General features: G+C 36.0%; 1 protein-coding gene and 1 long non-coding RNA gene across 8 annotated transcripts; both read left to right on the top strand.

The window, feature by feature from the left end:
• The first annotated feature begins 7,824 nt into the window (after positions 1-7,824).
• LOC104446639 (TMV resistance protein N) lies at positions 7,825-21,975 on the top strand. Of its 7 annotated transcripts, XR_005549162.1 has the most exons (11): positions 7,825-8,450; positions 9,051-10,161; positions 10,253-10,531; positions 12,555-13,244; positions 15,231-16,079; positions 16,412-17,172; positions 17,365-17,833; positions 18,839-18,902; positions 19,015-19,081; positions 20,079-20,226; positions 21,897-21,975. XR_005549162.1 is itself a non-coding variant. In XM_039308327.1 (7 exons), the coding sequence occupies exons 1-6, from the start codon at positions 7,975-7,977 to the stop codon at positions 17,162-17,164; spliced, it is 4,158 nt and encodes a 1,385-aa protein (XP_039164261.1). In that variant the 5' UTR covers positions 7,825-7,974; the 3' UTR covers positions 17,165-17,172; positions 17,365-18,046. The 7 variants fall into 7 exon arrangements, 2 of the variants coding, with proteins under 2 accessions (XP_039164261.1, XP_039164262.1); XR_005549165.1 differs by lacking the exons at positions 18,839-18,902; positions 19,015-19,081; positions 20,079-20,226; positions 21,897-21,975 and adding an exon at positions 18,107-18,140; XR_005549163.1 differs by lacking the exons at positions 18,839-18,902; positions 19,015-19,081; positions 20,079-20,226; positions 21,897-21,975 and adding an exon at positions 18,004-18,121.
• A 1,360-nt stretch (positions 21,976-23,335) lies between these two features.
• LOC120291238 lies at positions 23,336-24,536 on the top strand. Its single transcript, XR_005549168.1, has 2 exons — positions 23,336-23,415; positions 24,115-24,536. It is a non-coding gene; the product is annotated as an uncharacterized LOC120291238 (long non-coding RNA).
• The last annotated feature ends 2,231 nt before the right edge of the window (positions 24,537-26,767 follow it).

The raw sequence follows: 26,767 nt of genomic DNA, 5'->3' as shown, positions 1-26,767 counted from the left end.
ACATGAGGAATAAGAAAATTCTTCAATAGCAAAAACATCATGGTCTTAACATTATATGCATATAAACTTATAGATGTAGAGGATAATTCGTCCACGTGCACAAACACACAATACATACATACATTTATGTGTGTGTGTATTTTCAAAATACATAAGGAGTCTTATTAAGATAATTTACCTTGAAAAAATAAGCATTTGACCCCGTATTTAAATGGAAAAATCGGAAGTAAGCAAGGGAAATGATGCGTAAGGGACCTCGGGCCTTACTGAAGGCCATTGGGGCACTGCACACCGTCAAAGGGATATTGTACAGGGCCCTCAGTGGGGGCGTGGGCCTGGCGCTACAAACGCCATGCGCATTTGCTTATTAGGGGTGCCACCACCTGGAACAAATTTTCCTTTTTTTTTTTGAAAAATCACTTATTTTATTTTTATATTTGTCCGAACTTTGACCCCTCATTTCTCTTCCAGCCAATTCACCCGTTATTCATGTTCACAGAAAGCTCATGACCTGAATTTATATCCGATATTTGAAAAAATGTCGGGATTATGAATTTCCGCAAACTTGGTTAAAAGAATGGTCATAATGAAAAGTCACAACATCTTTCTTGTTAAAATTCTGACCAACCTAATTCTCAAGGCATTAGTTGTGACTAAATATACCTGAATTCATCACTTAATATGGGAAATCACAATTTTCTTGACACCCTCAAGATTGGACAGCTGTGGTTAAATGTCATGATAATTGTGATCCAGCCGTTTGATGTGGGCAAATTGGGCGTTGTTGTTCTTGCAAAGCACAACCCAAATACACCAACTGATCATAATTTCGACGAATTTTTTTTTTTCAGCACTCAAGGCTTTGATGCATTTGAAACCAAGAAATTTTCTATTGGAGCAAGTGCCATCCGAGAATAGATTGCATGGTCAAAAATTGGTAAAAAAATGAGGTGCCTTCAACAATAATTGCAGAGAGAGGAGTACTTGTATCCATTGAGAAAAGTTTAAACCTCGTGCAAGGCAAACACTAAAGAATGCAAAAGTAATTGAAGGCGCAAGGCAAACACTAAAGAATGCAAAAGTAATTGAAGGCCACCATGAGTCCATGACAATGAACTTTTGAGTGTATAACTTTATAGATCTGGCTTGGGGCTAATGCTTTTCCTCACTATTGTTAGCCTAACCTTTTCATCATGACAAAGCTGGAAGTGTTGTCTCCCAGTAGTTTCCTGGTTGTTCACAATCTCCATGACTATCTCAAAGCATCATTCCACTAACTAGTAAAGTTGGCAACTTTTTCCCTCCACTTTGGAAAATTTTTATAAGATTGACTTAAAAGTCGTTACTCTTCTTTCTTTATGGTACTAAGAGAAAAGGAAGATGCCGTGTCTCATGGTGGAGGAAGCCGTGTTAAGTGGGCATTAGGACTGATGATATGCTCAAAACATTCGAACTCGACTTGGATTCGATGACAATATGCATTTTTAGAATTTTCTTTTGATAATTATAGCATACAACGTTGGCGTCAAAAAAGATTTATACAAGTGGCCTTATAGTTACACCACTAACTTAAGAAAGAGGTATTATAATCCTAACATCAATTCTGGATAGGTTGATTTTGTAAAATATTTTATAAACCCACGGTCTCTTTTTCTTTGTTCTCATTTCTTCGTGATAATTAAGATACAAGATTACTTGATTTATACAATGATTTCCAAATATGGTTTTGGGAGGGCAGAGACCTTGATTGTAGAGAACTTGTCCTGAGGCTCGCACACAATTCTTTTGCCAAGAGAATCTATAAGATGGCTTCCATATATGGTTTTGGGAGGGGGGAGAGACAGATGATTGTAGAGGAGCTTGTCCTGAAGTTCTCACGTGATTCTTTTCGCAATAGAGGATAAGTTTTACTCACGGTAATATCAATCAATTGGAACTGGTGATTATAAATGACCTTATCTTGAAATTCGCACGTATGGCCAGAGAGGGTAAGTGTTGCACCCAAGTAATACCATTATCCGGGTGAATGAAATAGAGAACATGTGAGAGGAGATTCGACCAATGTTAAGGGACTTCAATGCAAGGTGAAGGGTGAGAGTTAATAAATACATCGATATTGGAGAGACTAAAGCTATAGTTCTTCCTTTGTGATATTAACTATCAAATAATAGGTTTAGGGCATTTTATAGTGAAGAATGAGAAATTTCATGTTAAACATGATGGTGTATTAAAATCGGTGGATGGTGTATCGCCACATATAAGGAAGAAACAAGTTAGAAGTAGCCCATGTCTTAAGGTGACATCCTGATTGTCTTCTAGGCATCAACATTCTTCATGACTATCCCGCAGCATCGTTGTACCTCTAACTAGTAAGGCCGGCAACTTTTTCTCTCCACTTTGGAAAAATTTATAGGCTTGACTCAAAAGTCGTCACTCTTGTTTTCTTTTGGTGCTAAGAGAAAAGAAAGATGCCTTGTCTCATGGTCCACTTTGGAAAAATTTCATAGGCTTGACTTAAAAGTCGTCACTCTTGTTTTCTTTTGGTGCTAAGAGAAAAAGAAGATGCCTTGTTGCCTTGTCTCATGGTCCACTTCGGAAAAAAAAAATTCATAAACTTGACTTAAAAGTTGTTACTCTTGTTTTCTTTTCGTGCTAAGAGAAAAAGAAGATGCTGTCTCGTCGTATACTTTGGAAAAAATTTCATAGACTTGACTTTAAAGTTATCACTCTTGTTTTCTTTTGGTGCTAAGAGAAAAAAAAAGATGCCTTGTCTCATGGTGAATAAACCTTTGCTCAGTGCATAGCGGGACCGATAATACACTCAAAATGTTTGAGCTTGTCTTGGATTTGACGACAAGAAATTTGAGGTTGAGAATTTATTCCACGGTTAAGTTTAATTTTCGTGGTGCTCTCCTAAGCAAAGTCCTCTCACACCTAAAATTGGATCATGAGAATTAGAACTCATTCTTTGCCCACAAGATCATCTACTGTGATTGAGGGATTAGGAATAGGGCCAAAAATCTTATCCACTTGCAACATTATGATGATCCCTCTCATTTCACAAATTCATTTAATGAATTCGATTTACAAAGGATGATTGGATCATACATATTAAATAAGGTGGCCTTATGCAATATCCATCTTTTCAACAGAGGAGATTTAGCATATCAAAATTAGATAAGTGATATTATTTCCATTGAATTGTCGAAAGGACAGTTAAGAAGTAGTGGCATGGTGATCTATCTAAAAAAAATTATTGAGTGAACTTAGTGTATAAACTAAATTGAATTTGAACCATTAAAAACAGTGGACTTCATAAAAATCTCTTCAACTTTTCGGATTCAGATTTAGTTTACCATATATATACTTTTCATTTAATAAGTTCTTACTTATTAGACGCAACAACCTCCAAGATTGGACTTTGGTCGTGAAAAGCACCTAGGACTTGAAGCGCAGAAGACGAAGACGGAATAATTGCAGTGGGGAAATGCGTGTAGAAACAGACCAAATAATTGCAGTGGGGAAAAGCATGCAGAAATAGACCGAATTATTGGAGTAGGTGGTTGATGACATGATGCTTTGAAAGCATCTAGCATTTTCTCACGAAAAACAAACTGGATGAGCTATTGTTGGCTCACTAAGTTCATAAATTGGTTGAAACGACACATCCATTTATAAAATATCAACACGGGTCACTTGTGCAAGTCTGATTTATCTTCTTGCCCATTACATTTATATGATTGAGAATGGAGAATTTAAATATAAACCGGAGTAAAAACTACAAATTGTCAACATATCTATTCACATAATTCAACATAACACATTATGTATGCTTAACAATTTAGCTATTCCAATTTTTATATCAGTCCATTGTACTTTTATTATGTGGAATGTTAATCTCCAAAAGATTTGAGTTATGTGATAAAGCAAAAATAAACTATTTATACACCACATACAAAGACAACTTTAATGAGATTTTATTAACCAATATATAAATTTTTATTATATCATATATTTTTAATATGACTGAAGCCTAAAATTTTCACGAAGCTCGTACACCAGCTTGATTGCTTGATCATGTGCAATATAGGAATACATACTGCTTCCTTTTTTAAGATTGCAAAATGCAAATCCCTCACATACACTAATATATCAAAGACAAATCCTACAATGAATAGCACGAATACTATAATACATAAGGAAGATGTTGAAATGATTTTTGAGAAATTCGATATGATGGTAAATTTTATATACCATAATAACAAGAACTTAGTGTGATTTTAAGTTTCGATATGTAATTTCTACGTTTTGATTTTTTAATATATATCCCAATAATTGCGAATGGTGCAGCGAAATTTTTATTATTAAAAGATTTAAAAATAGCGAATTTGAGGTCAAAATAGAGAAAAAATGAATCGTGGAATCTAGAAATGAGTATGGAAATTCCGAACCCGTACTATTTCACACGAACCCCTTAGCATTCACACATGCGTGCTTTGGGACTCAGCAAATAAATCACAAGAGTGGCAAACATGGAATTTGGTTCTGATCAAATGAAAGAATGAACAGGAAAGGGAAGGAATCAGCAGGCTTTACCATGATGAGCAGACAGCAGAGTGCGTGAATTGTGGTTCCCTTGCGTTCGTCGCTGGCTTCTTGTCCCTCCTCAAGATCACCGAATCCAACACTTTTTTGACTCTCCAGCTTTTTCTTCCGCTCACTGCTTTGGAATCTTGTCTGATTCCGATTTTCCATCGCTTTCCAGCTCACGCTCAAATCTCTCTTTTTCCATCACCGAAAGCCATCCCGCGCTTGAAGCTCACGATCGGTTTTGCTTTTTCGAAGGGTCCCCATCTCTCGCATTTATCTCTTTTTCCAAAAAAAAAAGAAAAAAAGAAAAGAACCACCGAATCATTTGTTAATTTTGTCTCCAAAGCTCATAATGACGCACATGACAATTATTTTATTTCTATTTTAAAACAATTATTCTATTCAAAATTTATTTTTAAAATAAAAATTCATTTGATATGCAATTTCATTTTTTTATTTCTAGAATAAATTTTAGTCAAGAAATATGTTTGAAATAGAAATAAGAAATTAAAATTTTTTACTTCTCTATTTTCAGAATAAAAATGAAAAAAAAAATTATATATAAAAACTTTTCTCATCGCTCATCATCTCTACTAGTCAGCCACCACTCACCATTCACTACCCTTGCTTCCCCCCAACTGCTATTGATCGTCACTGGTCGCCGACAGCGACCAGGTTGGATTTTTGTGTAGTCCAAATCTCATGACCTTATTTTGCTCCTTCAAAAATCGGCTTTTTTGTAACAATCCACTCTCTTGGCTGGCCACGACTTGACTAATCCTCATCTCGAATGTCTTTGATCCAAACTTCCACAATTATTGGATTCGTAAAATACCTTGTCTGAATGATATCAAACTCTACGGTAAGGAGTTAGGACCAATTCCACTATCTTGGAGTTGTCCAATAACTCTATATTTATGTTAGTTTGGGAGAGATAAAACCAAGTACCAGTAACGAAAATTGCGAGTCCTTGGTATATGTGTAAACATGCAGAGGTTCTCTCTAGTACAGATGGAAGCCCAAGGCGAATGTTGAGTGAATCCGTGAAAGGAGGGACGGGGAGAGAGAGAGAGAGAGAGAGAGAGAGGCAGATACCGAACAAATTGGTCCAACATGGGGTTCCTGACAGCATAACCATTGCCAACCGCGTATATCAAAGAGGTCCTATTCCTTGTCCGGGAGCTGATGCAGCCTCGCTATGACTTGCTTTGTTGCTTGCACCAGTCATTATGTGTACACATGATAATCATTTTATTTCCGTTCCAAACTTGTTTTTGGAATAGAAATTTGTATGGTAAAACTATTTTATTTCTTTGTATACGAAATAAATTTTTATTCTAGAAATATGTTTGGAATAGTAATCAGAAGTAAAAAACTGAGAAATAGATTTTCACTTCTCTATTTCTGAAACAAAAATGAGAAATAAAAGCTCTTTTCATCATTTGTCCTAGTTGCTAACCAGCCGCCCATCCGCTGCTACCAATCACCGTCCACCGTCCACCTAGTTGCCATCCGTTGATGGACGCTAGCCGCTGCCAGCAACGATCGCCATTTGCTTGCTGCTGGCCGCCGTCCGCCGATCGCCATCCGCCACCGCCCACCACTGCTGGCGTGCCGTTCGCTAGCCATCGGGCCATCTACTAGCCGTCGTTCGTCGCCGTTCAGAAGGAAGAAATTTTATGTCATTATCAAACAAATTTCTATGCCGGAAATAGAAATTTTGTGTCATCATTAATCCGCGTATTTTTGCTTAGAAACTCGTTCAAGAATAAAAATAAAAATAAAATATTTATTTTTCTTCTAAAAATCAATTTCTAAACAAAATAGTTATCATTTGCGTCCGTAAAGCCTCGTTTCCGTAAAGCCTCATCCCTTCCCTTTCCGCTCCATCATCATGAATAGATAATTCAGCTTCTCTCTCTCTGCATTTTCCCATGCAGTTCGAATCCGACAGAAGAATCCAAAACCGCTCTGAACCACCCCCGTGACGAAACAATCCAACGGCCAAGAAATTTTTGGCGACTGCAGTGAAGCCCCTTTTACCCCTCTAGGAGTCGTTTCTGACGAGAGTAAAAATGCTTTCTTGAAACGAAGACCTTTTCTATCTCTTTTGCAATTTAAAAGAACAGAATAAAAGGGTAAGTCTTCTGCTTTTCTGTCTCGTAGCCTTTGGCTTGTAACTTCTTGAGCTTTATTCCCACCTTGTTTTCCCTTTTTCGTTCATCTTGCATGTCGAGCCGTCCAGTGGGCCGCTTAAAATGAAGAAGTTCGTAATTGAGCCCCTGTTTCATTTGACACAAACAAGCTTTGTTTAATTCAACGCATTGTGCCTAAACATAAATGTGTATTTTGTCTGAATGCAGAGAAATGCAATAAAAGATGCTAGTGTAGGACTCAGCTAAGCAAATGTATTTTCTATTATTATTATTATGGATCCAGTAGCACCACTATCAACGAACTTGATTCTTAGTTTTCTCATGAAATGAATGAAAGGACTACAAGCAAAAATTTATATATCAACGCAATGTTAGAGGTATAAACTTTTAAAAAACGGATTCTTTTGACATTTGGAGAGTAATGTTGTGATTATCTTAGTATTAAATAGTATTGTTGTCGTCACATGTATTATATGTTACCTGAGTAGTCATGTGTTAAATTACTACTTAGTGAAGAAGAAATCACTCGAAGTTGGGGATGTAATTTCAAGGAAGCAAGCAAAGTTTTTTTGGTTGGTGAGCCTCCACTTCCTTTTTCAGCCGCGAAGAAGCTCGTGTCAATCAGACAAATCCAAGTAACGCGGTGGTGAAATAAGTCCTGGTGTTCGCACCTATTACATATCGTAGTCCATACTTAAGCACCATGTTTTTTCAAAGTTGTACCATTATTAATAGATCTTTTTTTTTTTTTTTTTTGCTGGAACACTTAATTGTGTGTAATTATATATCTCTTGAGTGGTCTTGTGGTAAATTATTATACAGCAAGGACAAAAACTACTTCTTCGAAGGTTGGGATGAAATTTCGAGGAAGACCACCAGCATTGTTTTCATGAGTGAGCCTATGACCTAGATCACGACAATCTTCCACCCTAGAGTTTCATCCGTGCAATAATTTTGTCGGCCATAGAGAAGCTTGTGTCAATCAGCAAATTCAAATAATGCGGTGGTACGCAGTCTTTGGTAAAAATGAGTCCACGTGTTCACACCTATTAAATAACTTGGTCCATCCTTAAGCACCATCATTTACCAAAGTTCTAAAAAAGTCGTGCATCTCTGTCCTCTAGTATAAGAATAAATCAACAAGAAGAACAAGTAGTGAACGACCTACCTGAAAGCACAATTTCAAACCTTCAGCTAATACTCATTGTTGTTTGTTAAAATCCATCATATGATGGCTTCTTCTTCGAAATCCAAAAGTATTTACGACGTCTTCTTGAGTTTCAGAGGCACTGATGTGCGTAACAGCTTCCTTAGCCATCTCTACCAAGCTTTAGATCAGAATGGAATATACACTTTCCAGGATAGCGAGGAATTGAGAAAGGGAGACCAAATATCAGCGACTCTTATGAAGGCCATTGAAGAATCGTGCATTGCAATCATCATTTTTTCCAAGGACTACGCTTCCTCATGGTGGTGCTTGGAAGAGACGGCGAAGATTATGGAGTGCAAGGAGCAAAAGGACCTCACCGTTCTACCGGTGTTTTACAAAGTGGACCCAAGAGAAGTGAGAGAAGGGAGAGAGAGTTATAAGAAAGCTCTGGATAAGCATGAGGATAAGTTCAAAAAGGATCCAGAGAAAGTGAAGAAATGGAAAAAAGCTCTTTTTGATGCTAGTAACTTGTCCAGGTGGCATTTGAATGATGAGTAAGTTCTAAGTAGCTCAATTTTTGTGTAAGAAGCTGATCTTTACAAGTATAAAGATTGTTTGCATTCAAATAAAATAAAAAGACGACACACAGATAACTGTAGCATAAATGTTAAAACTTGATCTACCAATGGAGAAAATGTTAAGTGACGTTATTGCACTTAAACCCATTTCTTTGAATGAAGTAAGAAAGTTCGCAGCAACGGATAATTAGTGTGTACAACCCATGTAAGGCAATAACATTGTGCTTTAGGTATTTAATAGTTATCGAATCAAAATCTTAACCACCGTTTAAAGTCCTAAATAGCTCTTTTTGATGAAGCGTATAAATATATTACATATAGCAGTCAAAAGGAAAAGTAAATTATCATATATAAATCAACAAAGCATGAATCACTTGGCTGACCAAAAGTTGAACCCCATAATGGTTGTTTCGATTGGTTTTCTAATTCGACTCGGTGAGAAATTTTTTTTGTTTTGGCTGTGATTATTTGAAAATGTGATGTTGTATTTTTTTCATTGTTAGCTTATGATTGCTCGTTATTTGCTTATTCAAATTGCTCAAAAGATGATCCAACCTCTTTTTCCCTTTTTGACAGAGATGAGTCAAAGCTTATACTGCAAATTGTGAAGGAGATTTCCACTCACTTTAACCTAACACCGTTGTATGTTACTAAGCATCTGGTTGGGATAGAGTCTCCAGTTGTTAAGTTGAAAGAGATGTTAAACCTTGCGTTTGATAATGATGTTGTCATGGTTGGGTTATGGGGACAAGGAGGGATAGGGAAAACAACGTTAGCAAAAGTTCTTTACAATTCTATATTTAGACAATTTGATGGTTCATGTTTTCTCAAAAATGTTCGAGAAGCTTCGAAAGATTCCAAGGATTTAGTTCGACTGCAAAACAAATTACTATCTGATGTCTTATCACAGCAAAATGGATTGGTAGTGACCGATGCTGATAGAGGTATCAATTTCATACAACATAGACTTCGTCACAAAAAAGTTCTCCTTGTCCTTGATGATGTGGATGACTTGCATCAGTTACATGCTTTAGCAGGAGAAGGCCAATGTTTTGGTAATGGAAGTAGGATCATTGTTACTACAAGAGATAAACATTTGCTAACTTGTTATGAAATTGTTCAAGATCATGTGTATGAAGTTGAACCACTAAGTTACCATGAAGCTCGTGAGCTGCTTAGCAATCATGCTTGTCTGACACTCCAAAAATTAGAAATTAGGACAAATTTGGTGGATAGTGTTCTGAATCATGCTAGAGGAATTCCTTTAGCACTTGAGGTTCTCGGTTCCTGCTTACGTGGTAAAAGAGAAGATGTATGGGAAAGTACACTGAAGAAAGTTTCTAGGATTCCCAACAAAGCTATTAATGATGTTCTCAAAATAAGTTACGATGGACTAGAGGAAAATGAAAAAGATATTTTTCTCAATGTTGCCTGCTTTTTTAAGGGGAAGGATAGTGAGTACATAAAGAAAGTCCTCGATAGTTGTGATCTTGATGCAACCGTAGGATTCAATAGACTCATTGAGACGTCCTTGATAAGCATTGACTATAGAAGAATACTACAAATGCATGACTTGATTCAATCAATGGGTATGGATATTGTGAGACAAGAATGTCGTGATGATCCCAGAAGTCGCAGCAGACTATGGCGGTATGATGATGTTGCCGATGCTTTGTCAAGCGATGTGGTAAGACTTGCGAACATGATCAAAATATTGCTCCTTATTTTTTACTCTAATTATTGAAAATGCATAAGCTGAAATAGTCTTGTATATACAGGGAGATTGTGCTGTGAAAGCCATTGTGTTGGAGCCACCTAAACTAAAAGAGCTAAGTATCCATCATAATGCTTTTCCAAAAATGAGAAAGTTGAAATTGCTCATCATACGCAATGTTCATATTTCTTTCCATGGCCTTATATGTCTTCCTAATGAGCTAAGATGGATGGAATTTGATGGAAGTGGTGCTTGGATTCCAAAATTTCCTCCTGGTCACAAGAAATTAGTAAGTATTGATATGAGGAAAGGCAATATCACAGAATTCGTAAAACACTTTAAGGTGAGCATTTATCTACATAGATTGTTTTATTATCCTACTTCATTTGTACGGGAATATGCGTGTTTGATGTACCATTATTCGTACGGAAATGGTGTTCCACTGTTTTAGAAGCCACTTCTCTATTTTCTTTCAGAGTGACGCTAACTACTTGCGTTGGAAATAACATGCAGCAAACTGGCATTTGAAAAACTGAGGGAAACAACTTTACTAAAAATATCCAACGGAAACATTTTGCTGATAAAATACACAATACAAAGAAATTTTATTATAATATGTAGAAAAAGCATATTTGAAATTTTTTTTATGAAGGTCATTGGATCATGAGTAAATTCTAATTTTAATATATTGAAATATGTGAGAGATAAAATAAAATAACCAATTTCATCTAGTTGTCCATGGGTATTATATTTGTAAAATAAGCCATTGAGGCTCATGTATGGAAGGAATAAAAAGAGGTTGAGATCCCTCACAAGTAGAAGGAATTTATTACGTTATATACAAGGATAAATAAATATATAATTATATATATAGAGAGAGAGAGAGACACACACACACACACACACATATATCTAACTATTGATGTAGTTTTATTTCAAAATCAAATCTACCTAGGGAAGAAATTCAAAATGCAAATATGCTAGTATAAGCTATTTCACCTAATTCTAACCATGTCACTAGTTTACATATGAACAATTTCATATACAAAAAAGAATTGTCTAATGATCAAATAAAAGGAAACAAAAACATGATGAACCAACCCATTGTCATATATACAAAAGAAAATGCACCCAAGGAATAGCTGGCCGAATGGTCAAGCATTTGATTTAGATGTGGTTGGTCGGATACCTTAATCACAATATGTCGCATTCAAAATAACCTTAGAGGCCACGTAGTCTCCAAGTTATGGAGGCTTATTCAATGTCGTGAACGGCGGGATTTGTCCTGCACCGTGCTGTAAAAAGGGCATCATTAATTGCTCAAATCAGTTATGAAGGAGCAGCATTTCTAAGTGCATGTAATTAAATATCTATTAGACATCTTGCTAGTAATGCATGTACAAATAATTCGATATAAGTGATCCCGTAGGGGCATGCTACCAGGAATTGTCACCAATTATAAGGTGATATAAATTATAACTAATTCATTCAAAAACTTTTGGCAATCCTTAATTCAATATTTGTTCTCCCCATGGTGATATAAATTATCTCCATCAACTATATAGTAATAGGAGTTGTCTTTGATCATATCGGAGTAATTTCGAAATTTAAATTTACTGGCCCTTATATTTTTTTTCATGTTTGTTAAATTGCAATTCTTTAATATGGAATGTAATTATCTGGAATATATATAAAAAGAATTGTCATATTTAATGTATCGAAACATCATATGGAATGATTTTGTTACTTGCTAGAATTATTTTTTGTTTGATATATGGTATTTCTTTGTTTGTAAAACCGACGTTTAATTTTCTAGTAATCACGATATATCTTTATCGGTCAAGTATGGAGTATCATGTTATATCTAACTGTTTTGATGATTGTCTAGAATAATTTATTTGAAATCTTTTTAATATTGTGTATTATATATTATATAACTCTTTAAAATAATATCTAAAAATAAAATTATAAGAGTTGTCTCTTATTCGCTAATGTGATCATAAAAACTAAATTGCTAGGTAGAACTCACTTGTGAGCATGCCATACGACTTAATCTCTCATAAGCTTTACTGTATATACATAAAAATTTGTATTTACTGGTAAAGTTTCAAAGGGTTTAGTAATTTCTCAATACTATATATATGGTAACTTTAAATGAAAAGTTACTAATAGGTTAAGAAATTTACTTAGAACCCTATATAGTAGGTTTCAAGCTGCCTGATCTAACGATGCTCCTTGCCTCCTTTATCATGAAGAGAATTGTGGCCTCAGGGGATGAAGATCATTAAAAGTGGCAATGGCATTATACAAATACCCTTCTTTTCCTTTTAGAATGTTTATGGTAGTTGGTTTTGTTGTTTTTGCAGGACTTCCAACAATTGAGGTACATTAAATTGCATGATTGCGAGTCGCTCGTTAGTACACCCAACATCTCATGCGCTCCAAATCTCGAAGAATTGAAACTTTGGAATTGCAATAACTTGGTAGAAGCCCATGAGTCGATTGCATATCATGACAAGCTCCAGGTCTTGCATCTTAAATGGTGCCCTAAACTTTGTGTTTTTCCGAATGTGCTCAAGTCAAAAAATCTTCAAGATCTCAAACTTTCCGATTGCCCAAAATTGGAAAGATTCCCCGATATTCCAGATGAACTCAGAGGCCTGAAAGAACTTTCCATACGACATACCGCTTTAAAAGAACTTCCTACATCAATAAAAAATCTTGTCTCTCTAGAGAAAATACATTTAGACATGGGCAAAAACCCTATAAGTCGTCCATCTAACAATTACAACTTACAAAAACTTCAACGGTTCAAATCTTTTCTTTGCCAAGTCGTGTTTCCAAACCTTTGGAATTCAGCTGATCCATGCATGAAGATCGGACTTCCAAATTCAAATGTGTCAGACCTTTTAAATTGTAATCTATCCCAAGTAGAGTTTCTTGAGGATCTTTCTTGTTTCCCCTTGTTGAAAATCTTAATTCTGTCGGGGAACAATATTACTAGCCTTTCCACATCCATCAAGCGTGATCGCTTGTCCACATCGTCAATTAGTAAGGTGAGCATTTATCTACATAGACCTTTTTATTATCTACTTCATTTGTATGGGCGTTTGTGTACTGTATGCACTAGTATCCCTAAGGAAATGGTGTTCCTCTGTTTTAGAAACCACTACTCTATTTTCTTGTAGAATGTCGTTAACTACTTGTGTTGGAAATAATGTGCAGCATAATTGGCATTGAAAAATTAAGTGAAACATCTTTATAAGAAATCCGCAATGAAAACATTTGCGGGTAAAATACACGATTCAAACAAATTCTATTATTATATGCAGGAAGAAAAAATTTGTCTTATGAAGGCCATTGAATCATGATTAAATTCAATTTTTAATATATTGAAAGATGTGAGAGATAAAATAAAATAACCGATTTCGTGCATTTGTCCATGGTTATTATATTTGTAAAATGAGCAACTGAAGATCATGAATGGAAGGAATGAAAAAAGAGGTTAAAATCCCTCACAAGTAGAAGGTTTTTATTATATATAGAAGGACAGATACTTTCTAAACCTAATATCTCAAACTATTCATGTAGTTTTATTTCAAAATCAAATCTACCTAGGGAAGAAATTCAAAATGCAAATATGCTAGTATAAACTATTTCGCCTAATTCTAACTATGTCACTAGTTTACATATAAACATTTTTATATCAAAAAATAATTGTATAATGGTCAGATAAAGGGAAACAAAAACATGACGAATTAACCCGTTGACATATATACAAAAGTAAAAACGCCCAAGGAATAGCTTGTTAAATGGTCAAGCATTTAATTTAAATGTGGTTGGTCAAATATATCGATCATAATATCTCACTTTCAAAATAACCTTAGAGGCCACGTAGTCTCCAAGTCATGGAGGCTTTCCAATGTATGTTGTAAAGGGCGGCATTTGTCCTGCACCGTGCTGTAAAAAATACATCATTATTTGCTCAAATCAGTTCCGAAGGAGTAGCATTTCTAAGTACCCGTAATTAAATATTTATTAAACATCTTGCTAGTAATGCATGTACAACTAATTCGATATAAGTGATCCCGTAGGGGCATGCCACCGGGAATTGTCACCAATTATAAGGTGATATAAATTATAACTAATTCATTCAAAAACTTTTGGCAATCCTTAATAATTCAATATTTGTTCTCACCAATTATAAGGTGATATAAATTATCTCCATCAACTATAAAGTAACAGGAATTGTCTTTGACAATATCGGAGTAATTTAGAAATTTAAACTAACTAGCCCTTAATACGAAATGTAACAGGAATTGTCTTTTTTCCATGTTTGGTAAAGTGCAATTCTTAAATACGAAATGTAATTGTCTGAAATATATATATGAAAAGAATCATGTCATATTTACTGCATCAAACATTAAATGGTACGATGTTATTACTTGCTAGGATTAGTTTTTGTTTGATGTATAGCATCCCATTGTTTGTAAAACCAACGAGTGATTTTCTAATAATCATGATATATCTTTTACTGGTCTATCATGTTATGCCTAACTGTTTTGATGATTGTCTAAAAATTTATTTGTGATTTCTTTTTAATATTGTGTATTTTGTATATATTATATAACTATTTAAAATAATATCTAAAAATGAAATGATAAGGGTTATCTCTTATTCGCTAATGTGATCATAAAACTAAATTGTTAGGTAAAACTCGCTCGTGAATGTGAGCTTTACTGTAGACACATAAAAATTTGTATTTACCGGTAAAGTTTCTAAGGGTTTAGTAATTTCTCAATACTATATATATATATATATAGTAACATTGAATGAAAAGTTATTAGTAGGTTTAGAAATTTACTTAGAACCCTAAATAGTAGGTTCCAAGTTGCCTAATCTAACGATGATTCTTGGTTCCATCCACATGAAGAGAATTGTGGCCTAAGGATGAAAATTCTTAGAAGTGGCAACCGCGTTATAAGGATACCCTATTTTCCCTTTCAAAATGTTTATGGTAGTTGGTTTTGTTGTTTTTGCAGGACTTCAAGCAATTGACGTACGTTGAATTGAGTGACTGCGAGTCGCTCATTATTACGCCCAACCTCTCATGTGCTCCAAATCTCAAAGAATTGAAACTCTGGAATTGCAAAAACTTGGTAGAAGCCCACGAGTCGATTGCAAATCATGACAAGCTCCAAGTCTTGCATTTTAAATGGTGCCCTGAACTTCGTGTTTTTCCAAATGTGCTCAAGTCAAAAAATCTTCGAGATCTCAACTTTTCTGTTTGCTCAAAATTTGAAAGATTTCCCGATATCCCACATGAACTTGGATGCCTGAAAAAACTTTCCATACTACATACTGCTATTAAAGAACTTCCTACATCAATAGAAAATCTTGTCTCTCTAGAGGAAATGCTCTTAGATATTTGCAAAAACTCAGTAAGCATTCCATCTAATATTTACAAGTTACAAAAACTTCAATGCTTCAAATCTGCTTTTGGCCCAATCGTGTTTCCAAACCTCATGGATTCAGCTAATCCGTGCATGAAGGTTGGACTTTCAAATTTAAAAGTCTTAGACCTTCTCAATTGTAATCTGTCCGAAGTAGAGTTTCTTGAGGATCTTTCTTGTTTTCCCTTGTTGGAAAACTTAATTCTGTCGGGGAACAATATTACTAGTCTCCCTATATCCATTAGTAAGCGTGATCGTTTGTCTAAATTGTCAATTAGTTATTGCCATCAATTACAAGAGATTCCCAAGCTTCCACCATTTTTAAATTTATTGCTCGCGGATGGGTGCGAATCTCTACAAACAAATGGACATTCAACTTCAATTGATCAGTGGGTCCATCGAGGATTGACCGTGGTTGACATTGCTTCAATTGCCGAGGTCAGATTCTCTCTCTTGTGCGCACACATATCGGTGTGGAGAATATGTTCAAAACAATCTGTGCTTTTATATTGCAATAGCTGAAAATGCAAAATCAGAGGTTTGAGAAAACCAAATGAATATAAAGTGATCCTACACTAATATTTACGTAGTGAAGGTGGCTAGCATAGTTTTTATGGGAATGATTTTTATCACATGAGACTTCTATCTTAACGCAAGCTGGGATCAATGGATCCCTCCTCATTTACAGAACTCTTTATTCACTAGGATTACTTACTAAACTCAAATTGAATTCTTCTAAGGTGCTTTCTAACGGTCTATTTTTGTAACAGAGAGTATTTCCTTGCACTACTTTTGTTCTCCCTAAAGGAGAGATGCCAAAGTGGCTTCAACCAGTTAAAGATGGTTTTATATCTTTCATGGCTTCAAAGGACTTATATGACAAGTTTCTTGGATTGATTTTATGTGGCGTACGTAACAATGAAGGCGATTTTTGCGTACTTTTGTTTCAAACATATTTTAATGGCAAAGACTACGGTGGCTACGAAACAAGGGTCTTCAGATCGGATCCAGGTGGCATCCTCATAAACTATATTGCACCAATGGAATTATGGGGAGCAGTCCATTTTGATCAAATTGATGGGAGTTATGCACAATTCAACCTTAAATTAGAGAGCAAGGATCAGGGCGTGAAAAAGTGGGGATTTCGAATAATATGCAAGCAATTAGAGGACGATTTAAAAGCTACGCTCCGAGACAATAAGTTAATTGATCCAGCTTTCCTCTACGAGATTGGTCATAACTCAATAGATCCAGAAGTCGAGAGTTCACATGTGCATGGAGACAACCCAATCGAAATGGATCAACTAAAAAACTTGCAAGAGAGTTCACATAAGCTTGAAAACAGACTGATCGAATTTGATCTAGATTGTCCACCGAGTTCTTACGAGCATGATAAAGTCATAAACATGAGACATCGTGAGCATTCTCTTCCTGGATACTTTCTTCCTGGAGACCCGCGCAGCCTGGGGAACAAAAAGTACAAGCTTTGGTTGGAAGAATATGGAAACTTGCTAAGGGAGTAATTCGTACGGTGAGTGAACTCCCGCTGATCTTCATTACAATGCCTTCTCTCTTCTCGTTCCTTCGTTTTCCTTTCTCCACGAAAAAAAGAAACTTATAAATAAAATTCTGTAATTCTGCCTTCTCTTTTTATCTCTTTTCTTTGTTTGTAGTTCTTCCTTTTGGCTAAATCCTCTTTTCTCCGCCCTACCCAAACTTCAAGCTCCACCATCTTCCGTCGGACACTGGCGATCTCGACAAATGCAAGATCGCCGCTTGGCAAGCGGAGGCGACCACGAAGAAGTCCCTAGCGAACCGACGGGCGACGGAGGCCAACGAGCAGAGGCGACGGACTACCGCCGCTGCCGACCGACGCCATGGGAACCGGTGGCGTAGCTTCTTCAGGGGAACGATTCTCTCCTGAGGTTCTTAGCTTCGTGCAGCTTGCTATATAGATCGGGTAACACCTGGCACATCCAGATTGTATCGAGTCGATGCAATACTTGAGCAGGATTTTGAATTTGATTCGTTTGGTGCTGGAGTTGCCCGGGAACTTGAAGAATGTGTCATTGAATTTGTTCAAGAGACGCTGAATGAGTGTTCTCTTCGGAAGTTTAGTTTGTCGATGCTTGGTAGTGAATTCAATGGTAAGCGACGTTGCACGCTGCAAAATCAGGGACAATCCCTAGAAGGTATGACGATTCTTTCTTTCTTTCTAGAGAGAGAGAGAGAGAGAGAGCTTTTGAGGTGTCTAGGAAATGTAGATGTATAGTATGTACATATCATAAAAATGTGCTGAATTGCGAGAAACTCTGATCACTGAGATAGGAATCTGTTGCTAATTTTTTTGAGGTGCTTGAAGGGGCATGCATAGCCATAGAGGAATAAGAAGTGAGTAGCGAGCCACCAGGAAAGGTTGATTGACGGTCACAGCCATCTTACCATTTGTTGACTTTGGCAACTAGGGAGAATTGAAGCCAAATTTATTTGGAGCGTGAGGGTATATTGGTTGTGCCCATCAAGAATCGGTCAGGTGCTTATTTTCTTTGGCCCTATGTTCTCTAGGTATGAAAAAGCAAAAATCACGAGAAACACAAAGTTCACATTAGTTATTCCGTAAAATAGAGACAAAAGCACAAGAAGCTGATTGTGAGTTCTGATTTGTGAGGCATTTGCAACAGTTTGGGGTTCCCTTTTATCCTTATCTACCCATGCTTCTATGGAGGAATATGACCTTGAAGTTAAAACTCCTGGAAGCTTCTTGAACTTTTTAAAACCTAATAATGAAACATAAGCTCTCAGGTACCGATGATAACACTGGAATGAGCAACTTGTAGTTTCTCAAATTAGTTGATGTTTTCGCTTTAGTGTTGTTAGAGCTATATCAGTCTAACGGTAGGTGGAATTTGCATCCTAATTAGAGGTTGAGTGTGCGGTGACAGTCATTTGTGGAAGTTTGTGATCAGAATATTATGGAGGACCTGTAAGATATTTATCATATAGCTATGAAACATGCATTCATTCCATAAGTAGCTACATATTGGTAATGAAATATATCTACTGCTGGCAACTTGATGCTGCTTTCCTCTTGAATTGCCTGTATGCATGCATGCCTTAATGAGATAATTTCTTATTCTTATCCTCATATTGTTTTCTCCAAACAAGTAACAAGACCTCTTTGCTTTTTCTTTTATTAGGCGAAACTTGCTTTCGACGACCTTGAAGTTCTAGTTGGGTAAGAAACTGGTTTTTGGAAAACAGGTGCATTTCAGATATGTTATGTTATTTGCTAATTACAATGATTGGTATTTTAGTCGTAATTGGTGAATGATTTCAGATTGTGCTTTATTTGTGTAATACTTTGATTGAACAGCTGTGTGATTGTTGAGGATGGGCATGTTATTGCAGCAAGAAGAAACCCGACTAGTGAGACACAAAATGTATGATTATCAGTACTTCCCCACCCCTTTCTTTAAATTTTGGCGCAGCAGCACTTTGTTATTGCTATGGATTGATACCCTCAAATTATCCACTCGTAGTTTATTATTGATCATTTCATGTTTCTCTTAAGTATTTCTTTAATAGATGATAAAACAATATATTGGACCAAATCTGTTAATGAGTGGATTTCTTTATGCATTATTAGGCTATAAAGGGTGATGTTCCCATTATTCTTTCATAAAATATACTGCTAACAATAACTAAAATCTTGCTTTATTATGCCTAATGTTTCACGTTTTTCATTTGCCATTTTTCTGTCCGAAACAATATTACGGTCTTTATTTGCTTTTGTGAAGTTCCTACCACTGTTTTTGTAGGTCTTATGTCAGCTAGACTATTGGTATACTCATTTGGTATAAAAATGCGCGGTGAGCATTGTATTTCCTTTTGAGATGTAAGAACCTGCTCCTTGGGACATTTCTTCATACAATGACCATATTTACACATAGTTTAAGCCTGGTTTGGTAGAGATCATCTCTTATGTAATAGTCTATTGCTGTAATCTTTGATAGTTATGTGGTGATGGTACACTTTGCTATAAATGGCTTTGTGAACAGTAATGAATAGTTGATGCGAAGATTATCTGGCCCTTTTAGTATCTTGTGGAGCATGATAAGAAAAAAAAAAGGTTCCTTGCTACAGGGGGTATATATGAAAATACTGTTAGAAAAGTTGGAGGTGGCTAATCCAATAAGAAGCCTCTTTTTCCATGTAAGATTTGCAGCAACTTCAAGCGAGCACAACTTGTTGAATTCACATAGTGTATGCCTTGATCAATTTCATGTATACTTTCAATCAGTTAGCTTAAAGGAGAACACATTTCTTATGGAATGCATTTTCTGAATTTATGTTGAAACTACGCTAAGGGCAACTGTCTCTCTGACAAAGCTCCTAAGTTTGATATGGTTGCGTTGTTTTCTCCTTGTGCTTTCAAAGGCAACAAGACATGCAGAGATGGAAACTCTTGATATTGTTTTTGAATAGTGGCAAAGGACTGGATTATTGGCTGCAGAAGTTGCAGAGAAGTTTTCAGTATGCTCTCTTTATGGGACATGCGAACCTTGCACAATGAAAATAAATGGAGGTTTGTGGAACTGATTTTCCATCTTTTCTGACCTTTGCCTTGTCTAAATGGAAGAAATTGGAGTTTCCAGAAGCGTCCAGAAGTCAAGTTTATATTAATTCTTTTTTTCCCCACTTTATTTCCTTTTCCTTAAATTCTTTATGACTTGTTTGAAATTTTTGTATTCTTTTTACTTTCCCTATACAGTTTTGGGAAGTCCTACTTTTTTAGTGCAGTGAGATTCTTTGATGTCTTTATTGATATCTTCAAGGAAATATGATATTTTAACTATGAGGAAATTATGCTTTCTGATATGCCATGGGCAATGTACTTGATAAAGAAATCTCTTTTCCTTCTTGCATAAATGAGAGCATGTGTCGCTAGATTGTGGCATATGGCTCGTGTTTCTAGTATAATTTTTCATCTGTCTAATGCTGCTATGATCTAACATTTCTTGTTTGAAGCTTCTTCAGAAGTCACCAATTTTTCCCTCAAGACTTTGTTGACATAAAAGTTAAAATGCAGCAAAACAGGATCTGGTCCATTGTGATTGAGCAGTACAAAAAGTAGCTAATGTAGATCGTGGACATTGTTTTTCTGTTTAAGGATTAGATTTCAAAGAACAGGCTTAGTTACAGGGGGAAGAAGCAAGAGATTTTTCCTAAGGACGCGTTTAATAAAAAATTTAGGGAAAAAACAAACCATGAAAACTCTGACTTTGGGGGCTTGAATTTATAGTTATGCTGCTCTTAGTAATCTGATTATGAGTCAAAAGTATTGTGGGAAACATGAACTAGCTCATTGCCTTTCTGAATACAAAATCAAGCAAGAGGACTCATCTTGCGGATAAAAGGACCGCCTAGCTCAAAATCCTCCCTTTGGAGCTAAAAAAACTAGCCCTAATTATCGCATAGTTTCATGATAGAGAGAATGAGACTGTTGTTATAATGGTGCACATGGTTCATATGCAAGGTTTGGAATTTATAGCTGATTGAAGCCCATCCCAGCCAATACTAGTAAACAAGTTATCCACAAATCTTCTCTTAATCAGATCACTGGTGCCAAGATCTCTCTGAACATATGTTGCCCATCCATATTAAGAGCCTCGAAGTATCACCCTGTTTACAAAGTGTTGTTTGTTCTTCAAGTACATTAGGTTTTATGTTGAAGAGACATTATAGAACAACCCGAAGGCATTGTTGAAGTAAAACAATATAAGCCATAGTTACCCCAAACACACCTCTTTTAAATATGATGCAAGAATTCTGCCAAGGTCAACGCCACTTAGTAGAGTCTAGTTAATGTCAATTGAATCAAATGGCACACTTCACAGATAATTTGCTTGCATGAAAAGCTGTTTCCTGGAGTAGGCATTTAGCAAAATTGATATTCTTAGGACCAAAATGTATACTTCCTAAGTTAGACACATTCCTTTATCAGCAAATTTGTTTTGGTCGAGATAGTACCTTCTTTTGCAAAGTGCTTTATCAATTAGTCTACTAAATTATCTCCAGCATGATATTTGGACATGTTTTGCAAATGGAATGTCTCGGATTCAAGCTGATGAGCAATCTAACAATGCAGAATCATCGGAAATATTGGCTGGTTTCCACATAAATTTCATCTATGTTACCCATTTCAAGTGTACGCCTAATTTATGAATGTTTCCAACTTTTTTGTTTCTCTTGCAGTAATGGAAATTCTAGATCAAAGGGTTTCAAATGTTGTGGAGGTATAATGGCATCGAAGCAATTCCTCTTCTGAGATTTTTATGAACAAGGAAACTCTAATGGTATGAACAGCAATCAACCATTTTAATTAATTGAATTGTCACATTTGAAAGAATGTTATGATCTTCTTTGTTAGCACCTACTTACATGAGATAACTTGAGGAAAATGATAGTTCTTTTTCAATGGACCCATGGTTAATTACACTTTTTAAGAGGCTTCTATGAACATAGTAAAGCAAATCTATTTTTCGAACCAAAGCTTACCTTTTCCATCAATAAAGTTGAGCAGTGTGTCTGCTAGCAACATCTTCCTGAAAGACAATTCCTTGGAATAAGTTCTCTTTTAAACTCAAATACTGTTGTCTTCCTTGCCATCATCCTCTTCCATAGTGATTAAAAAGAATTTGGGAAGCCTCTTTCTATTTGTACTGTTTGACCAATTCTCTCAAATAGCTAGAAAGAATTGTTCTTTGGGCCTCTCGGTGATTGCATATTATGCTGAACAACTCTCTCTCTCTCTCTCTCTCTCTCTCTCTCTCTCTCTCTCTCTCTCTCTCTCTCTCTCTCTATAGATCGTTTGCTGCAGTAAAGATATATTTCTGTGTCCTTACATCCCGGAGATAAATAAAGCTGGCGGTGGAATGTCATGTAATGACAAAAGGGTTAATGAAATTGCAAGCATCCATCAAGGATAAGGGGTTTATTTTGAGATCGTAAGTACACTTATCCAGACCGACGCTAAGAGTGTTCGGCTATTTAATGATTGCTATGAATATGTGTAGAATTTGCCAAGGAAACAAAAGGTAGAGTTTTAGATGCCCCGTCTCTCTTTTTGCCAATTTTCAGATCCCCTATTTATCACATGTAGCTTTCTTGTAGACTGGGTATTAAGCCAGATTGCCATTTGAGAAATGGGAGATCATGTCCTTGGTTAAAGGAAAAGACAAGGTTTAGTATCTCAATAGCTGAGAACTCTTTGATTAGACTCATTTGAGAGAAATATCTTCTTCCTTGATCCCTATCATGGATTGCTATACATATATGGTTCTTGGTTGAGCAATTCTTCAATAAGAGCTCTTTAGTTGCAAATATTTTTAAAATTGATCAGATCATAATCTTTACATGCATTTGAGATAATTAGTATGCTTTGGAAACTCATTGCATACAGAAAACATGGCCTTGAAATAATTTGTCTTTGTAATGATAAAATCAATTTGGTTCATGTTTCTTCTCTGTTTTGTAGAACCCTTTTCCAAGAATATCATTTCTCTTCGCCTTTATTTCCCTTCTTTTCCATCCATTTTCTGTTAATGACATTGTGGAATCTATGATTTGTTTAAGTATCTTATAGATATGCTGAATGCTAATATTTGGTTTTTAGCTCCAAAGCCTCGGGTCACGATGGGTAAATCATGCTTCTCATTGGATATGCCTGCATTGATTCATCCCGTTGAACACTCTCATGCCTTTGCACAATTAGGTAAGACCTTTGAACTTATGATTCCTTTCTTTTATGAACTTTATGTACATCGGGCATACTAATATGATGCATCTCTGCTGCATATCGAATGATTATATCAGTTATTCATGCATTTAACTAGTGTCTACAAGGTGTGACCTTTTTATCATAGGTTGTGTCGATCGGGCGCCGTGGCAATATTTCTTGCTGTGACAGTTTGATATGATGCTCATGTTAAGATCAAGTATACCTATAGCTGCAGATTTCCTCATATGATTGTAGTCAATCACAATGAGGAAGAAGCTAAGTCAGTGCTCTTCATTCCTGCTTCTTGGTTTATTCGATCATATTGTTCATTGTTCTTATTCCAGTTAGTTAAGCTGTTCATTTGACTATAAGCTAGGTCAAACTTTCACTTCAAGGTAGTTCCCATTCTTGAGCTTAGCAACATAACTTTTGAACTATAGTTTGTGATAAAGTGCAAATCTGGATGAGACATTGTTGGTGCTGGTTTTAGCATAGTAAGATTCTCTCTAGTTTGTGATATGGCAGAAACAACTAGTGTTAATTATTGTCTAAAGATGTTAAAACATTTTAGAAACGGCCCTTTAAGTGTAGAGACCCGTGTGAATGTTATTAGCATCCAACAAAATGTCTTCTTATGATTCAATGCACTTTGATAGACAATGCATGTGCCATTTACTGCTTTTCTAATCACAGAATTTCATCAAGGAATCTGAGGAAGGAAGTGTGATGCATGTCCAGATCAGATGTTCGTCCAGAGGTTCCTGTGTTTACGGAGGGTTGCAGATGTGATCACAAGCAATTTCATGCTTGAACTTGATTGTCAGATTGCTTAGATAATTTTACGGCATAAACCTGTGTAGGCATCAGTTTTCTTCTGAGGTTACTTTTTGTCATCTATATATTCTGTGATGGAGTTTGATTTGAGTTTTTCTAACTTTGAGATAATTCTAGGCGTGCTATTGATAATTCTGAGATTTATAGTTCTAGACTATGTCCTATGTGATCCCTAACATGATAGAAGAGGCAAAGGATATGCATGTGTTTTTGCATGGATTTCACTGGATTCAAGTTTCCTAGTTATACCAATTATGTCCTAAATACTTGAATTTATACTATTGATGAGTCTATTAATGTCTACTTTAACTTTCATTTTATTGTGAGAAAATCAGTGATTTGATAGGTCGCATGGTGACCATGATAGGTTGATGCCTCTTTTCTTCTGGTAATAAGAAGTCAAAATTTGAGTTTTCTTTTTTAAGTGGTAATGATTATATCATAATCAATTCTAGTAAAGCACTAGAAATACCAAAACATTTGCCTGCAAGACCCACAATCTAAAACGGACAGGAAGATGGTAATTTTGGATCATAGTCTGTTATATATTCTTATAAATTTGGGCTAATGCTAGAAAAATAGATAATCAATCATGTATGAGTGCGATCGACCGACAAGAAGCCGACGTCAACAGCCATTTATCCATCAAAAGGAAATGCATAGAAGATAACGAGACCTTGGATGAGCGCCGGTCTACTCTTGGGAGAAATGCGTAAAGACGGTTAGATGACGTGTAAATATTGACACATTAATCATATGGGGCCCACAGTCAAATTAGTAACCGCTTAGCTAATTTTGTTTAGTGGACAGTCTGAACGTGTCTTGTGTAAAGTGTTTTAGTAAATGTAAATTAGATTTTGTGACTTTACTTATTGATTAATGTGCTTAATAAGTTAGCATTCTACGATTCTATTATAATAAATACCGAACCTTTTTTGTATAATTTTAAGGAAAATGACGATAATCACCATCATATCGAAGCCGTCATCATATCTCTCTCTCGTTGACCTCCGTTAATGGAGCTCGCCTCCTGTGATTAAGGTGCGATTAAGGTGCGATTAAGGTGCGACCGCTCACTTGAGGTCATGTCCCTCACATATGGTGCCTCCATTAATGGATGTAATTGGCTTAGAGGTCCGATTGCTCCCGAAGTTCGAAGACTGAGAATTAAAAAGGGCTAACATTGTAATGGTGCTTCTGCTGTACAAAGAGAGGAAGTCATTTGTGAATGGCTGTGTCGGCTTGCAGCGGCATTGACTAGTGGCGGCAACATATCTTGAAGAAAACACAAATTCTTTTCCAATAGAGAAGGTGAACAGTAACTTAAGAAAATTAAAAAAGGAAAATAGAACAAAACAAAAAGATTAGAAAAATGAGAGAAAAAAAAAGATGTCATTTTGAGTAGTGTCATTTAGATCAAATTGACTGTTGTGCTATATAGGACGATTGGCAATAATTAGATGTTAAGTTAGCAATTTTCAGTGGCAATTGAATAGAAAAACTACATTGGAATTTGTGCAAAAGTTAAGGATTAAATTGACAAAATTAAAAATTTCAGGACTAAATTGACATATGTATAATATGTTTATGACTAATTTGGTAATTTTCGCTATATTGCATTTGCACGATCATGAAAGAAGACCTCTCTATATACCATCGGTCATCAACTTATAACTATATATTTGGCCTCTATCTAACAACAAAAATCTAACCACTTGACCCCATTTAATCATAAGAAACCCTAGACTCTTGGAAGTTTCAAGGCAAGCTTAGCTAACTTAGCCACCTCCTCTACCCATTGTGTCTTGAAACTCTTCGGTTAATGATATTCCTCTCAATCAGTGATGCCCTCAGCACTCTTGACTCGAAGTCCTTTGCTTGCTTGATTGAATCTTTCCCTTTGGATCATGGGCTCCCTCAAAGGTCTACGGTTCTTCCCTTGGATCATCCGAGCCGAGTCAAGCCGGCCTAACCTCGGCCTAATAGCCATTGCTAATAGTGATCATTAGTCGTTGTTTGTATAAATAAAAAAGAATTGGGCTTGAATAGGGCCAAGTGGCCCAAGTAAGAAGGGGTTGTACTAGGCCCCAACCCAAACGGGTCAACGCAACTGTCTCTCATATATTTCTCTTTTTCTTTCTTTTTTAATTATCGAAAATCCATGAAGATGCCCGGGAACTTTTCAAACGAATGTTAGTCAATTAGTAGGGGCCGTTGTGGGTGATAGGGAATGTTAATTTGTTAAGACTTCATCTTGAATTTTGTCTTTGTTAGCTGTCAATCAGACTTCATCAGTACCCCGATTGCTTCTTTTGGTACAAAACGTGATGTCTTCGCCAAAAGAGCTCCCAAAATACGATGATTTACCAAATACAGTTATTTTCCCCTTAGATCAAGTCATACTAACACGATTGCCATGAATCATCATAGAAATATAAGTTGTTCTTGTATCAAAACATTTATGAAGCATCACGAGATGGCATGATTGAGAGGATAATTTGTGAGTATACAG

This window comes from Eucalyptus grandis, chromosome 3, assembly GCF_016545825.1.
Source record: "Eucalyptus grandis isolate ANBG69807.140 chromosome 3, ASM1654582v1, whole genome shotgun sequence".
Taxonomy (NCBI): domain Eukaryota; kingdom Viridiplantae; phylum Streptophyta; class Magnoliopsida; order Myrtales; family Myrtaceae; genus Eucalyptus; species Eucalyptus grandis.
Note: the sequence above shows the minus strand (reverse complement) of the source record. Positions and strands in the feature narration are given on the sequence as shown.

Excerpts from the sequence above, each read along its gene's own strand:
- LOC104446639 (XM_039308327.1), top strand. The coding sequence starts at position 7,975 with ATGATGGCTTCTTCTTCGAAATCCAAAAGTATTTACGACGTCTTCTTG. Across the intron at positions 13,245-15,230 it reads CCACATCGTCAATTAGTAAG|GACTTCAAGCAATTGACGTA; the intron begins GTGAGCATTTAT and ends TTGTTTTTGCAG. Across the intron at positions 16,080-16,411 it reads ACATTGCTTCAATTGCCGAG|AGAGTATTTCCTTGCACTAC; the intron begins GTCAGATTCTCT and ends TTTTTGTAACAG.